At 49.5% G+C, this 16,811-nt stretch overlaps 1 protein-coding gene across 1 annotated transcript; it reads left to right on the forward strand.

The window, feature by feature from the left end:
• Positions 1-6,917: 6,917 nt before the first annotated feature.
• On the forward strand, positions 6,918-16,290 carry LOC121845910 (non-classical arabinogalactan protein 31-like). Its single transcript, XM_042318127.1, has 4 exons — positions 6,918-7,154; positions 7,211-7,484; positions 13,674-13,735; positions 16,261-16,290. The coding sequence occupies exons 1-4, from the start codon at positions 6,918-6,920 to the stop codon at positions 16,288-16,290; spliced, it is 603 nt and encodes a 200-aa protein (XP_042174061.1).
• The last annotated feature ends 521 nt before the right edge of the window (positions 16,291-16,811 follow it).

Genomic DNA, 16,811 nt, shown 5'->3' on the forward strand with positions numbered 1-16,811 from the left:
CCTCATTCACAGCTCTAATGGCAGTCCTCATTTGCTGCCCTAACGCGTTAGTCCTCATTCACAGCGCTAACGCCAGTCCTCATTTGCTGCCCTAACGCGTTAGTCCTCATTCACAGCCCTAACGCCAGTCCTCATTCACAGCCCCTAACGCCAGTCCTCATTCACAGCTCTAATGCCAGTTCTCATTTGCTGCCCTAACGCGTTAGTCCTCATTCACAGCCCTAACGTCAGTCCTCATTCACAGCTCTAATGGCAGTCCTCATTTCTCACAGCCCTAACAGTCGTTAGTCCTCATTCACAGCCCTAACGCCAGTCCTCATTCACAGCCCTAACGCAGTCCTCATTCACAGCCCTAACACCAGTCCTCATTCACAGCCCTAACACCAGTCTCTCATTCACAGCCCTAACGTCAGTCCTCATCCTCACAGCCCTACGCCACGTCAGTCACAGCCCTAACACCAGTCCTCATTCACAGCCCTAACACCAGTCCTCATTCACACCAGTCCCTAACACCAGTCCTCATTCACAGCCCCTAACACCAGTCCTCATTCACAGCCCCTAACACCAGTCCTCATTCACTGCCCCTACACGCCAGTCCTCATTCACTGCCCTAACGCCAGTCCTCATTCACAGCCCTAACAGTCCTCATTTAGTCCTCATTCACAGCCCTAACGTCAGTCCTCATTCACAGCTCTAATGGCAGTCCTCATTTGCTGCCCTAACACGTTAGTCCTCATTCACAGCGCTAACGCCAGTCCTCATTTGCTGACCTAACGCATTAGTCCTCATTCACAGCCCCTAACGCCAGTCCTCATTTACAGCCCTAACACCAGTCCTCATTCACAGCCCTAACAACAGTCCTCATTCAAAGCCCTAACACCAGTCCTCATTCACAGCCCTAGTCCTCATTCCAGTCCTCATTCACAGCCCTAACACCAGTCCTCATTCACAGCCCTAACACCAGTCCTCATTCACAGCCCTAACACCAGTCCTCATTCACAGCCCTACCACCAGTCCTCATTCACAGCCCTATTCACACACCAGTCCTCATTCACAGCCCTAACACCAGTCCTCATTCACAGCCCAGTCCTCATTCACACTAACACCAGTCCTCATTCACAGCCCTAACACCAGTCCTCATTCACAGCCCTAACACCAGTCCTCATTCACAGCCCTAACACCAGTCCTCATTCACAGCCCCTAACACCAGTCCTCATTCACTGCCCCTACCACCAGTCCTCATTCACTGCCCCTAACACCAGTCCTCATTCACAGCCCTAATACCAGTCCTCATTCACAGCCCTAACGCCAGTCCTCATTCACAGCCCTAACGCCAGTCCTCATTCACAGCCCTAACACCAGTCCTCATTCACAGCCCCTACCACCAGTCCTCATTCACAGCCCCTAACACCAGTCCTCATTCACAGCCCTAACGCCAGTCCTCATTCACAGCCCTACCACCAGTCCTCATTCACAGCCCTAATGCCAGTCCTCATTCACAGCCCTACCACCAGTCCTCATTCACAGCCCTAACACCAGTCCTCATTCACAGGCCTACCACCAGTCCTCATTCACAACCCTAATGCCAGTCCTCATTCACAGCTCCTAACACCAGTCCTCATTCACAGCTCCTACCACCAGTCCTCATTCACAGCCCTAATGCCAGTCCTGAAGTTAACAAAAGGAGTAGAACATCACAAGGGTATACAGAATATAGGTGAACACAACACAGGTGATGACATGGCTTGGTTCCAATAGATGGATATATCATACGTAACCCTGGAATCCTGATGGAGACAACCCTCTGGGGTTGTCAGCAGCTGTGCCTCAGTGCTTCTAACAGCAGGCTGCCTCCTGGTACGTTTGGCCACAGATACCCTCTACAGCTGATGCTCAGGAGTTTAACAGATGGATAGCATCTCTCTCTCACCCTGTGTATCTCTCTCTCTCTCTCTCTCTGTCTCTCTTAGGACAGGGAAAACAGGGGGCCACGTAGCGGGGAGACAGGGAAGGAGAGGGGCTAGTGTCTCCTGCAGCGGGGGGGAGGGCTATCATTCAATAAGACAGGACCTCCAACACCTCTTCTTCCCGCAGCAGCTCACTGATCCCATACGGAGCAGAAGAGAAACAGCTGGCCGAGAGAGAGATGTCTGGTCTAACATTAGGCTGCTACCTGCAGGCAGACCTGTGTTTGTGTTACCAAGCGAGACAGACAGTGGTCTGCATCCCAAATGGCACACCCGTAAGTAAAGCACTTCACGGTTTGTCCACACCTGTTTACAAAATAAAAGCGTTGATTTGATTCCCTATATTGTACACTGTATAGGGAATTAGTGGTCCCACGTTTCGGGAGGCCGTCCGTGATTGGTCGACCCCACAGGATATCGGAGACGGGGATGAGGAAATGGAGGCTGTCTTCCCCCTGTGTTTATACGATGGATGGGAGGATGGATGGGGAGGTGATGGAGGTGTATGTAATGTGACTGTTTGTTTCGCCTGACAGACGCTGGCGGTCGCAGCAAGAGGAGCGGTCAGGAAATATCACCAGCGTTTTACAGGAGAGGAGGGAGGGAGGCACTTCACAGGAACAGCCACAGGAATAGCAACAAGGTTGTTCACAGATGGAGGGGGGGGAGTGTTTGATGCTTCTCACAAAGAGTTGAATATTTTATAAAAATTCTCAGGTAAAATTATTTATTTGTATTTTTTTATACAAATGTACATATTACCTCAATTACTGTACCTCAACTACCTCGTACCCCGGCACATTGACTCAGTACCCCGGCACACCGACTCAGTACCCCGGCACATCGACTCAGTACCCCAGCACATTGACTCAGTACCCCGGCACACCGACTCAGTACCCCGGCACAACGACTTAGTACACCAGCACATTGACTCACTACCCCGGCACAGTGACTCAGTACCCCGGCACACCGACTCAGTACCCCGGCACATTGACTCAGTACCGTGGCACATTGACTCAGTACCCCGGCACATCGACTCAGTACCCCAGCACATTGACTCAGTACCCCGGCACACCGATTCAGTACCCCGGCACATCGACTCAGTACCCCGGCACATTGACTCAGTACCCCGGCACATCGACTCAGTACCCCGGCACATCGACTCGGTACCCCGGCACATTGACTCAGTACCCCGGCACATTGACTCAGTACCCCTGCACATTGACTCAGTACCCCGGCACATCGACTCAGTACCCCGGCACATTGACCCAGTACAGTACCCCGGCACATTGACCCAGTACACGGCACATTGACTCGGTACCCCTGCACATTGACTCAGTACCCCGGCACATTGACTCAGTACCCCGGCACAGTGACTCGGTACCCCAGCACACCGACTCAGTACCCCTGCACATTGACTCAGTACCCCTGCACACCGATTCAGTACACCAGCACATTGACTCAGTACCCCAGCACACGGACTCAGTACCCCTGCACATTGACTCAGTACCCCTGCACACCGACTCAGTACCCCGGCACACCGACTCAGTACCCCGGCACATTGAATCGGTACCCCGGTACATTGACCCAGTACCCCGGCACATTGACTCGGTACCCCGGCACATTGACTCGGTACCCCTGCACATTGACTCAGTACCCCGGCACATCGACTCAGTACCCCGGCACATTGACCCAGTACCCCGGCACATTGACTCGGTACCCCGGCACATTGACTCGGTACCCCTGCACATTGACTCAGTACCCCGGCACATTGACTCAGTACCCCGGCACAGTGACTCAGTACCCCGTCACATTGACTCAGTACCCCGGCACAGTGACTCAGTACCCCAGCACAGTGACTCAGTACCCCAGTACAGCGACTCAGTACCCCAGCAGAGTGACTCAGTACCCCGGCACATTGACTCAGTACCCCGGCACATTGAATCAGTACCCCAGCACAGCGACTCAGTACCCCGGCACATTGACTCAGTACCCCGGCACAGTGACTCAGTACCCCAGCACACCGACTCAGTACCCCGGCACATTGACTCAGTACCCTGGCACATTGACTCAGTACCCCTGCACACCGACTCAGTACCCCGGCACATTGACCCAGCACCCCAGCACACCGACTCACTACCCCTGCACATTGACTCAGTACCCCGGCACATTGACTCAGTACCCCGGCACATTGACTCAGTACCCCGGCACATTGACTCAGTACCCCGGCACATCGACTCAGTAGCCCGGCACATTGACTCAGTACCCCGGCACAGTGACTCTGTACTGCTACTCCTTTATATATAGTCTCATTATTGTTATTTTATTGTTCCTATGTCCTGTTGTTCTTCGTACTTTTAAACTGTGCGTTGCTGGTTAAGGGCTCGTCAGTAAACATTTCACAATGAAGTCTACACCTGTGTTATTCATGTGACAAATACAATTTAATTTGAAATGACTTTTCAATGTATAAACAAAACAATCACATTTTCACAAATAAAAACAATTATGCATTTTTATCTATTCTGTTTACGGGCCAGGCCAGCCATGGACAGCCTTGTATTGGTTGGCTTGGTCTATTCTGTTGCGGGCCAGGCCAGCCATGGACAGCCGGGTATTGGTTGGCTTGGTCTATTCTGTTGCGGGCCAGGCCAGCCATGGACAGCCGGGTATTGGTTGGCTTGGTCTATTCTGTTGGTCTATTCGGGCCAGGCCAGCCATGGACAGCCGGGTATTGGTTGGCTTGGTCTATTCTGTTGCGGGCCAGGCCAGCCATGGACAGCCGGGTATTGGTTGGCTTGGTCTATTCTGTTGCGGGCCAGGCCAGCCATGGACAGCCGGGTATTGGTTGGCTTGGTCTATTCTGTTGCGGGCCAGGCCAGCCATGGACAGCTGGTTGGCTTGGTCTATTCTGTTGCGGGCCAGGCCAGCCATGGACAGCCGTGTATTGGTTAGTTTGGTGTAAGGGCCTCCCGTGCAGTGACAGCGGAGGTGGGAGATATATGGACTCCAACACACCAAAATAATGGTGTCTATAAGTGCTCTATAATAGCGTGGCTAGACCCGACGCTGCCACCGATCCAAAGGTCATGACAGCAGGAGTAAATTACATATTAACTATTGCGAAACACTCAAGGGGGTCACGGCAGTGGGGTTAACCCCTGACCTTTTAACCTCCAGTGTTTGCTGTTCCACCTTAAAAGATGGAGGGATTAAGGGCAGCTCTGTCATAGCTGGTAACAGAGCAGGGACTGAGGACTGTGTTTACAGACCAGGGACTGAGGACTTTGTTTACAGACCAGGGACTGAGGACTGTGGTTACAGACCAGGGACTAAGGACTGTGTCTAGTTGGTTACAGACCAGGGACTGAGGACTGTGTTTACAGACCAGGGACTGAGGACTGTGTTTACAGACCAGGGACTGAGGACTGTGGTTACAGACCAGGGACTGAGGACTGTGTATAGCTGGTTACAGACCAGGGACTGAGGACTGTGTCTAGCTGGTTACAGACCAGGGACTGAGGACTGTGTATAGCTGGTTACAGACCAGGGACTAAGGACTGTGTTTACAGACCAGGGACTAAGGACTGTGTATAGCTGGTTACAGACCAGGGACTGAGGACTGTGTATAGCTGGTTACAGACCAGGGACTGAGGACTGTGTTTACAGACCAGGGTGTCTATATTCTTTAATAAAATACTTATGTGTGTGTTTATTTCTCTGTGACTCTAGTTATGATATAATCATGTCAGACGACTACTATCAGATATAAGAAGAAAAAACTCCACATCATCTTTGTATACGCATTCAATGCATAGCTGGTATTCGAATGAGATGGGAAATATTTTAAGATAAATAAGATAAGATAAATGTATGGACAAAATGATGATTCACACCAAACATCGAATCGCACTAAAAGTACCAACCCTACCAAGGGGGAGACTACACCCAGAAACCCCCTTCCATTCCACAGGACATTATAGATGTCCATCTCCTCCACCCCACCAAGGGGGAGACTACACCCAGAAACCCCCTTCCATTCCACAGGACATTATAGATGTCCATCTCCTCAACCCCACCAAGGGGGAGACTACACCCAGAAACCCCCTTCCATTCCACAGGACATTATAGATGTCCATCTCCTCCACCCCACCAAGGGGGAGACTACACCCAGAAACCACCTTCCATTCCACAGGACATTATAGATGTCCATCTCCTCCAACCCCACCAAGGGGGAGACTACACCCAGAAACCCCCTTCCATTACACAGGACATTATAGATGTTCAACCCCACCAGGGGGAGACAGAAACCCCTTTACACAGGACATTATAGATGTCCATCTCCTCCGCCCTACCAAAGGGGAGACTACACCCAGAAACCATCTTCCATTCCACAGGACATTATAGATGTCCATCTCCTCAACCCCACCAAGGGGGAGACTACACCCAGAAACCCCCTTCCATTACACAGGACATTATAGATGTCCATCTCCTCCGCCCTACCAAAGGGGAGACTACACCCAGAAACCCCCTTCCATTACACAGGACATTATAGATGCATGTCCATCTCCTCAATCTCAGCCCTCGTCTTGCAGATTAAGGTCAGGATTTAAGGTATGTTTCATATGTTTCTAAAACAGGTACTGGACTGGAGGGGGGACTGACCTGCAGAGATATGATTACTGTTGGAGTGGTTTATGTCTGCGCCTGCTCTGAACACACGCATACACACACACACACACACACACACACACACACACGCACGCACAAACGCATGCACGCGCGCACACACACACACACACACACACACACACACACACACACACACACACACACACACACACACACACAACACACACACACACACACACACACACACGCACACACTGTACAATGGAGGGGAGCTCTGGAAGCCACACCATCACCCCATAACCCCGCCTGCCTGCCAAGATGCATGCCAGGGTGCCTGCCAAGGTGCCTGCCAGGGTGCCTGCCAAGGTGCCTGCCAAGGTGCCTGCCAGGGTGCCTGCCAAGGTGCCTGCCAGGCCTCCTCCAGGCCTCCTCCAGTCCTCCCCCAGGCCTCCTCCAGTCCTCCTCCAGGCCTCCTCAAGTCCTCCTCCAGGCCTCCTCCAGTCCTCCTCCAGTCCTCCTCCAGGCCTCCTCAAGTCCTCCTCCAGACCTCCTCCAGTCCTCCCCCAGTCCTCCCCCTCCCCATCACCCCATAACCCCGCCTGCCTGCCAAGGTGCATGCCAGGGTGCCTGCCAAGGTGCCTGCCAGGGTGCCTGCCAAGGTGCCTGCCAAGGTGCCTGCCAGGGTGCCTGCCAAGGTGCCTGCCAAGGTGCCTGCCAGGGTGCCTGCCAAGGTGCCTGCCAAGGTGCCTGCCAGGCCTCCTCCAGGCCTCCTCCAGTCTTCCCCCAGGCCTCCTCCAGTCCTCCTCCAGGCCTCCTCAAGTCCTCCTCCAGGCCTCCTCCAGTCCTCCTCCAGGCCTCCTCAAGTCCTCCTCCAGGCCTCCTCCAGTCCTCCTCCCGTCCTCCCCCATTCCTCCTCCAGTCCTCCCCAGTCCTCCCCCAGGCCTCCTCCAGTCCTCCCCTAGCCTCCCCAGTCCTCCTCCAGTCCTCCTCCAGCCCTCCCCCAAGCCTCCTCCAGTCCTCCTCCAGTCCTCCCCCAGTCCTCCTCCAGTCCTCCCCCAGTCCTCCTCCAGTCTTCCCCCAGTCCTCCTCCAGTCTTCCCCCAAGCCTCCTGCTTTCTGCTAATAGCCGTGACACATGGCGCGGCACTAATTCATGTATTTCCCAATAACACCAGGCTAACCCTTTGCTGCATACACAGACAGTAGACACGTCCCAAATGGCACCTTATTCCCTTTATAGTGCACTACTATTGTCCAGGGTCCTCCCCCCCCAATAGGACTCCAGTCAAACATAGTGCACTATATCAAGAGTAGGGTGCCATTTTAGGACACAGCCCAGTGTGAGGTAGAATATGAGTCTGATATTAATCCATGGATAATCAGGGGTCCTGGAAGGGGTCTCTCTGGTGTTTGTAATGACAATGTTGACACGACTGGAATATTTAGATTTCTAATGATGTGTTTCTCTGGTCTTGTGTCCACAGAAAAGACACAGTGTTATTTTGATTAGCTTTACTGTTGTCTAGTGGCACGGACTTACCTCAGGAAAAAACGTAATTCATTTCTGAATGGAATTAGAGGGGGTATTGCAATATCCACTTCATCATGGGATTTTTTTATTTATTTTTATTTACAGAAACAGGATTCTAATGTGTTATTTTACATCATTATATATGAAAACATATTCAGAGTGTAGGTGACACATGCATCAAGACCTCAGAGAAAAGGGACAAAAACACAATCTACACTACTTGACCGAAAGTATGTGGACACCTGCTCGTTCAACGTCTCGTTCCAACATCGTGGGAATTAATACGGAGTTGGTTCCCTGTCCTCTGCTGCTATAACAGTCCTCCACTCTTCTGGGAAGGCTCTACACTCAATGTTTGAACATTTCTGAGGGGGACTTGCTTCCATTCAGCTACAAGAGCATTAGTGAGGTCGAGGCACAGATGTTCGGCAATTAGGCTTGGTTTGCAGACTGCGTTCCAATTCATCCCAAAGGTGTTGGATGGGGTTGAGGTCAGGGCTTTGTGTAGGCCAGTCAAGTTCTTCCACACTGATCTCAACAAACCATTTCTGTACGGACCTCGCTTTGTGCACGAGGGCATTGTCATGCTGAAACAGGAAAGGGCCTTCTCCAAACTGTTGCCACAGAGTTGGAAGCACAGAATCCTCTAGAATGTCATTGTATGCTGTAGCGTTAAGATTTCCCTTCACTGGAACTTAAGGGCCTATTCCGAACCATGAAAAACAGACCCAGACCATTATTCCTCCTCCACCAAACTTTACAGTTGGCAATATGCATTCAGCCAAGGTAGCGTTCTCCTGGCATCTGCCAAACCCAGATTTGTCCGTCGGACTGCCAGATGGTGAAGCGTGATTCATCACTCCAGAGAACGCGTTTCCACTGCTCCAGAGTCCAATGGCGGTGAGCTTTACACCACACCAGCCGACGCTTGTCATTGCACATGGTGATCTTAGGCTTGTGTGCTGCTGCTCAGCCATGGAAACCCATTTCATGAAGCTCCTGATGAACAGTTATTGTGCTGACGTTGCTTACAGAGGCAGTTTGGAACTCGGTAGTGAGGGTTGCAACCGAGGACAGACGTTTTTTTTGGCGCTATGCTCTTCAGCACTCGCAGGTCCCGTTCCGTGAGCTTGTGTGGCCTACCACTTCGTGGCTGAGCCCTTGTTTCTCCTAGAAATTTCAACTTCACAATAACAGTGCTTACAGTTGACCGTGGCAGCTCCAACTGGGCAGAAACTTGACGAACTGACTTGTTGGAAAGGTGACATCCTATGATGGTGCCACGTTGAAAGTCACTGAGCTCTTCAGTAAGGCCCATTCTACTGCCAATGTTTGTCTATGGAGATTGCATGGCTGTGTGCTCGATTTAATACACCTGTCAGCAACGAGTAAAACGGCTGAAATAGACAAACCCAGGAATTTGAAGGGGTGTGTCCACATTTGTATATATAGTGTTTTTTTGTTGGTGTTTTGATTATTTCAGCAAATAACAAACTCAACAAGAAATCTTACCTCGTTTTCTTTAGCCAAGGTTACTCAGGGAACCCTTTAACACTCCAGAAGGACTATAAAAGAACACTAGAATTTTAAGTATTTTTGTGGTTTGGCTTCAGTATAAATCAAATCAAATCAAATCAAATCAAATTTTATTTGTCACATACACATGGTTAGCAGATGTTAATGCGAGTGTAGCGAAATGCTTGTGCTTCTAGTTCCGACAATGCAGTAATAACCAACAAGTAATCTAACTAACAATTCCAAAAAACTACTGTCTTATACAAAGTGTAAGGGGATAAAGAATATGTACATAAGGATATGTGAATGAGTGATGGTACAGAGCAGCATAGGCAAGATACAGTAGATGATATTGAGTACAGTATATACATATGAGATAAGTATGTAAACAAAGTGGCATAGTTAAAGTGGCTAGTGATACATGTATTACATAAGGATGCAGTCGATGATATAGAGTACAGTATCAACGTATGCATATGAGATGAATAATGTAGGGTAAGAAACATTATATAAGGTAGCATTGTTTAAAGTGGCTAGTGATATATTTACATCATTTCCCATCAATTCCCATTATTAAAGTGGCTGGAGTTGAGTCAGTGTCAGTGTGTTGGCAGCAGCCACTCAATGTTAGTGGTGGCTATAACACAACAGTCTCAATTTGACTGGGGTCATGTTGTGATGAGACGACCCTGGATGGTAAACATCTGACTGGGGTCATGTTGTGATGAGACGACCCTGGATGGTAAACATCTGACTGGGGTCATGTTGTGATGAGACATCCCTGGACTGGTAAACATCTGACTGGGGTCATGTTGTGATGAGACGACCCTGGATGGTAAACATCTGACTGGGGTCATGTTGTGATGAGACGACCCTGGACTGGTAAACATCTGACTGGGGTCATGTTGTGATGAGACGACCCTGGACTGGTAAACATCTGACTGGGGTCATGTTGTGATGAGACGACCCTGGACTGGTAAACATCTGACTGGGGTCATGTTGTGATGAGACGACCCTGGATGGTAAACATCTGACTGGGGTCATGTTGTGATGAGATGACCCTGGATGGTAAACATCTGACTGGGGTCATGTTGTGATGAGACGACCCTGGATGGTAAACATCTGACTGGGGTCATGTGTGATGAGTGACCCTGGACTGGTAAACATCTGACTGGGGTCATGTTGTGATGAGACGACCCTGGATGGTAAACATCTGACTGGGGTCATGTTGTGATCTCGACCCTGGATGGTAAACATCTGACTGGGGTCATGTTGTGATGAGACAGACCCTGGTTCCTCTCTAGGTGTCTTAAGGTTTTGGCATCTAACTGGGGTCATGTTGTGATGAGCCACCCTGGACTGGTAAACATCTGCACTGGGGTCATGCTGTTTGGGGTTTTAGGCTGGGTTTCAGCTGATGTAAGAAGGGCTTTGACTGGTAATTTGACATTTTGATTTGGTGTGTGTGTGTGACTGGGGTCATGTTGTGATGAGGTGTCCCTGGATGGTAAACATCTGACTGGGGTCATGTTGTGATGAGACGACCCTGGATGGTAAACATCTGACTGGGGTCATGTTGTGATGGTCTACCCTGGATGGTAAACATCTGACTGGGGTCATGTTGATGATGAGCGTGCCCCTTTCAGTAAAGCAGGCTCTCTATATCACACGCACACACACACACACACACACACACAAACACACACACACCAACAGCTAATACATATCCCTTCCATGTCATTAAGGGTCTCCGCTGCGGCACTCACCCGTGGAGCAGACCCATCCTGCTGAAGAAGAAGTGGTGGACGGAACACAACCAACAGGCCTCCTCTCTAGGTGTCACGTTAGATTTCAGCGTGAATGAGTTTTTCCTAGCGAGTCTCAACCTATGCTTGCTTTTGGGGTTTTAGGCTGGGTTTCAGCTGATGTAAGACAGAGGGTTTGTAAGTGTATTTGATTTGAGTCTCATTAGTGGTGTTGTGTAGCTGTGACAGAGTTTCCTTCAGTAGTGTGAGTGAGGTGTGACAGAGTCTCAGTAGTCCTCTAGTAGTGTGTAGTTAGTGTTAGTGAGGCTGTAACAGAGTCTCAGTTCTAATGGTAGTTGAAGTGTAGGGCTGATGACAGAGTCTCAGTAGCAGGCTAGTTATATAGCTGTGACAGAGTCTCAGTAGTGGTAGTTACACACAGTGACAGCTGTGACATCCCTTCCATGTCTCAGTGAGTTGCAGACAGTAGTGAGTCTCAGTAGTGGTAGTTAGTGTAGCTGTGAAGATCGTGGTAGTTAGTGTCAGCTGTAACAGAGTCTCACTAGTGGTAGTTAGTGTTAGTGAGGCTGTAACAGAGTCTCAGTAGTGGTAGTTAGTGTTAGTGAGGCTGTAACAGAGTCTCAGTAGTGGTAGTTAGTGTTAGTGAGGCTGTAACAGAGTCTCAGTAGTCCTCAGTAGTGGTAGTTAGTGTTAGTGAGGCTGTAACAGAGTCTCAGCAGTGGTAGTTAGTGTAGCTGTCACAGAGTCTCAGTAGTGGTAGTTAGTGTTAGTGTAGCTGTGACAGAGTCTCAGTAGTTAATGTTAGTGAGGCTGTGACAGAGTCTCAGTAGTGGTAGTTAGTGTAGCTGTCACAGAGTCTCAGTAGTGGTAGTTAGTGTAGCTGTGACAGAGTCTCAGTAGTGGTAGTTAGTGTTAGTGAGCTGTGACAGAGTCTCAGTAGTGGTAGTTAGTGTAGCTGTGACAGAGTCTCAGTAGTGGTAGTTAGTGTAGCTGTGACAGAGTCTCAGTAGTGGTAGTTAGTGTAGCTGTGACAGAGTCTCAGTAGTGGTAGTTAGTGTTAGTGTAGCTGTGACAGAGTCTCAGTAGTGGTAGTTAGTGTAGCTGTGACAGAGTCTCAGTAGTGGTAGTTAGTGTTAGTGTAGCTGTGACAGAGTCTCAGTAGTGGTAGTTAGTGTTAGTAGCTGTGACAGAGTCTCAGTAGTGGTAGTTAGTGTAGCTGTGACAGAGTCTCAGTAGTGGTAGTTAGTGTTAGTGAGGCTGTGACAGAGTCTCAGTAGTGGTAGTTAGTGTTAGTGAGGCTGTAACAGAGTCTCAGTAGTGGTAGTTAGTGTTAGTGAGGCTGTAACAGAGTCTCAGTAGTGGTAGTTAGTGTTAGTGAAGCTGTAACAGAGTCTCAGTAGTCCTCAGTAGTGGTAGTTAGTGTTAGTGAGGCTGTAACAGAGTCTCAGCAGTGGTAGTTAGTGTAGCTGTCACAGAGTCTCAGTAGTGGTAGTTAGTGTTAGTGTAGCTGTGACAGAGTCTCAGTAGTGGTAGTTAGTGTTAGTGAGGCTGTAACAGAGTCTCAGTAGTCCTCAGTAGTGGTAGTTAGTGTTAGTGAGGCTGTAACAGAGTCTCAGCAGTGGTAGTTAGTGTTAGTGTAGCTGTAACAGAGTGTCAGTAGTGGCAGTTAGTGTAGCTGTGACAGAGTCTCAGTAGTGGTAGTTAGTGTTAGTGTAGCTGTAACAGAGTGTCAGTAGTGGTAGTTAGTGTAGCTGTGACAGAGTCTCAGTAGTGGTAGTTAGTGTTAGTGAGCTGTAACAGAGTCTCAGTAGTGGTAGTTAGTGTAGCTGTGACAGAGTCTCAGTAGTGGTAGTTAGTGTAGCTGTGACAGAGTCTCAATAGTGGTAGTTAGTGTTAGTGTAGCTGTAACAGAGTGTCAGTAGTGGCAGTTAGTGTAGCTGTGACAGAGTCTCAATAGTGGTAGTTAGTGTTAGTGAAGCTGTGACAGAGTCTCAGTAGTGGTAGTTAGTGTGGAGCTGTGACAGAGTCTCAGTAGTGGTAGTTAGTGTTAGTGGAGCTGTGACAGAGTCTCAGTAGTCCCCAGAAGTAGTAGGTAGTGTTATTGTTCCACCTCTCCTCTCCCCTGATCCCCCTGGGTGGTGCCTACACCTTGATGAGAGGAAAGTGAGGCTAATTCAGACGACAGGCTTAATTAATCAACTGTCTGCGATGATAAATGACGCCTGAGACGCTGTAATGGAATGATGTCTCTGTGTCCCTGCAGAGGTAACGGGCGGGATGGACGCTGTGAAGAAGCTGGGGCTGGGGGCTGAGACTGGGGTTGGGGTGGGGCTGGGGTTGGGGTGGGGCTGGGGTTGGGGTTGGGGTGGGGCTGGGGCTGGGGTAGGGCTGGGGTTGGGGTGGGGCTGGGGTTGGGGCTGGGCCTGGGGTTGGGGTGGGGTTGGGGCTGGGGCTGGGGCTGGGATTGGGGTAGGGCTGGGTTTGGGGTGGGGCTGGGGTTGGGGCTGGGATAGGGCTGGTGTTGGGGCTGGGGCTGGGGTTTGGGTGGGGCTGGGGTTGGGGTTGGGGTGGGGCTGGGGTTGGGGCTGGGGTTGGGGCTGGGGTTGGGGCTGGGGTTGGGGTGGGCTGGGGTTGGGGCTGGGGCTGGGGTTGGGGCTGGGGGGCTGGGGCTGGGGTTGGGGTTGGGGCTGGGGTGGGGCTGGGGTTGGGGCTGGGGTGGGGCTGGGGTGGGGTTGGGGCTGGGGTGGGGTGGGGTTGGGGCTGGGGTCTGAGGTTCGGGTGGGGCTGAGGTTGGGGTTGGGGGTTGAGGCTTTCTTAAAGTCACAGCAGACGCTAAGAAAGGATTAGATGAATATATTACTATTATTATAAGTTGCATACGAGACATTCTGTTCCCCTTGTGAGTTACTGTGCAGTAAGGCCGATCATCAAGAAGTCTGTCTGAAACACAGTTTACTCATTTTGTCACAGACACAGACTGTTGCCCCGAAGGCAAACTAGTCATGTGATTAATATTGTTTACCTAGTTAATGAGCTTTTATTTTTGTCCTTATTGCTCTGTGTTTAGTGGGACAGACTGTATGTTTTATGATGGGAGAATGATGGAAGATATGGAGGACGGGTTCATCTGTTTCATGGTGATGTCTGTTTCATTCATGGTGATGTCTGTTTCATGGTGATGTCTGTTTCATCTGTTTCATGGTGATGTCTGTACATAGTGATGTCTGATCATGATGATGTCTGTTTCATGATGATGTCTGTTTCATGGTGATGTCTGTTTCATCTGTTTCATGGTGATGTCTGTTCATGGTGATGTCTGTTCATGGTGATGTCTGATTCATGGTGATGTCTGTTTCATCTGTTTCATGGTGATGTCTGTTTCATGGTGATGTCTGTTCATGGTGATGTCTGTTTCATGGTGATGTCTGTTTCATCTGTTTCATGGTGATGTCTGTTTCATGGTGATGTCTGTTTCATGGTGATGTCTGTTTCATGGTGATGTCTGTTTCATGGTGATGTCTGTTTCATGGTGATGTCTCATGGTGATGTCTTTCATGTCTGGTGATGTCTGTTTCATGTCTGTTTCATGGTGTCTGTTTCATGGTGATGTCTGTTTCATGGTGATGTCTGTTTCATGGTGATGTCTGTTTCATGGTGATGTCTGTTTCATGGTGATGTCTGTTTCATGGTGATGTCTGTTTCATGGTGATGTCTGTTTCATGGTGATGTCTGTTTCATGGTGATGTCTGTTTCATGGTGATGTTTCATGGTGATGTTTCATGGTGATGTCTGTCTTTCATGGTGATGTCTGTTTCATGGTGATGTCTGTTTCATGGTGATGTCTGTTCATGGTGATGTCTGTTTCATGGTGATGTCTGTTTCATGGTGATGTCTGTTCATGGTGATGTCTGTTTCATGGTGATGTCTGTTTCATCTGTTTCATGGTGATGTCTGTTTCATGGTGATGTCTGTTCATGGTGATGTCTGTTTCATGGTGATGTCTGTTTCATGGTGATGTCTGTTTCATCTGTTCAGGGTCAGACAACACTACAACACTACAACACTACAACACTACATCACTACCCCACAGTGTTATCCAGACTGGTCTAGTCACTACAACACTACAACACTACAACACTACAACACTACAACACTACAACACCACAACACTACAACACTACAACACTACAACACTACAACACCACAACACTACAACACTACAACACCACAACACTACAACACCACAACACTACAACACCACAACACTACAACACCACAACACTACAACACCACAACACTACAACACCACAACACTACGGCATCAGATACATGGGCTACACATAGTAAAACAGAGGGGGCGCTGTTTCACTCGCTCGGATGCTTTCTCCCGGTGAGATAGTTTCAGCCACCTGCGAATTCAAGGAGAGTTGGCGGGTGCACAGTGCACTGTTCGGATGCTGGAATTATTCTGCATGAATGTGATTTGAAGTGATTTGTTTGACAAAAGCAGAAGAAAACATCATGACTGGTTGTGTTCACGGCGCATTAAAAGGTAGTAAATGTTTACAGCCTCCTGAGCGGTGCAGTGGTCTCAGTGCTTAGCTGTGCCACTAGCGATTCTGGGTCCGACTCCAGGCTCTGTCGCAGCCGGCCCCGACGGGGAGACCCATGGGGCGGCGCACATTTGGCCCAGCATCGTCCAGTAGAACAACATCGGGGGGGAGGAGAGGAGCTCCAAATAACTAAGTCCCCCCCCCCCCCACCCCCCCGAGTCTGACAGATGCTGTTTGAGAACAATAAACTAAACCCACCTCTTTAATCTTTAATGGTTTCTTATCCCTCTCCTCCAGTTTAATGAGCGCAGCCTGGGGAAAGAGTGAGGAGACCACATGGCCACACCGGCAGCACACAGACATCTCAACCTCCCCTAAAACCCTACATGGAAATTATTGGAGAGACGAGAATTTTTTTTTAATTAATTGGCTCGTTCATTTAAACCAGTCCTTTTCATAACAGAGATATACATATTTTTTAAAATGTATACTAAGATTTGTCTTTCTCATTTGGATTGGTATCAACGCTGACCTATCAGTGGTGGTATCGTACACCTTTTAGTTCCACAGCTCAGGTAGAAGAGGAAGGTAGACTTCCTCAGTGACTGGTACTACAGGGTTAAATACAGCCTCTTTAAAGGGACACTAAAACGGAAAGAAGGAGAAGTTACTCTCTGTCCTAACAGAACTAATACTTCCTGCTAACGATGTCATAAATTCAACCCACTAATGTGGCAGGCGGGCGGGGAGGATGTGAGGCAGGGAGGGGAGTCAAAACAGGGAGATGAGAGGCAGGGAGGGGAGTCAAAACAGGGAGATGAGAGAGGGAGGGAAGGAGGGGAGTCAAA

Source organism: Oncorhynchus tshawytscha, unplaced genomic scaffold (genome assembly GCF_018296145.1).
Source record: "Oncorhynchus tshawytscha isolate Ot180627B unplaced genomic scaffold, Otsh_v2.0 Un_contig_3335_pilon_pilon, whole genome shotgun sequence".
NCBI classification, from domain to species: domain Eukaryota; kingdom Metazoa; phylum Chordata; class Actinopteri; order Salmoniformes; family Salmonidae; genus Oncorhynchus; species Oncorhynchus tshawytscha.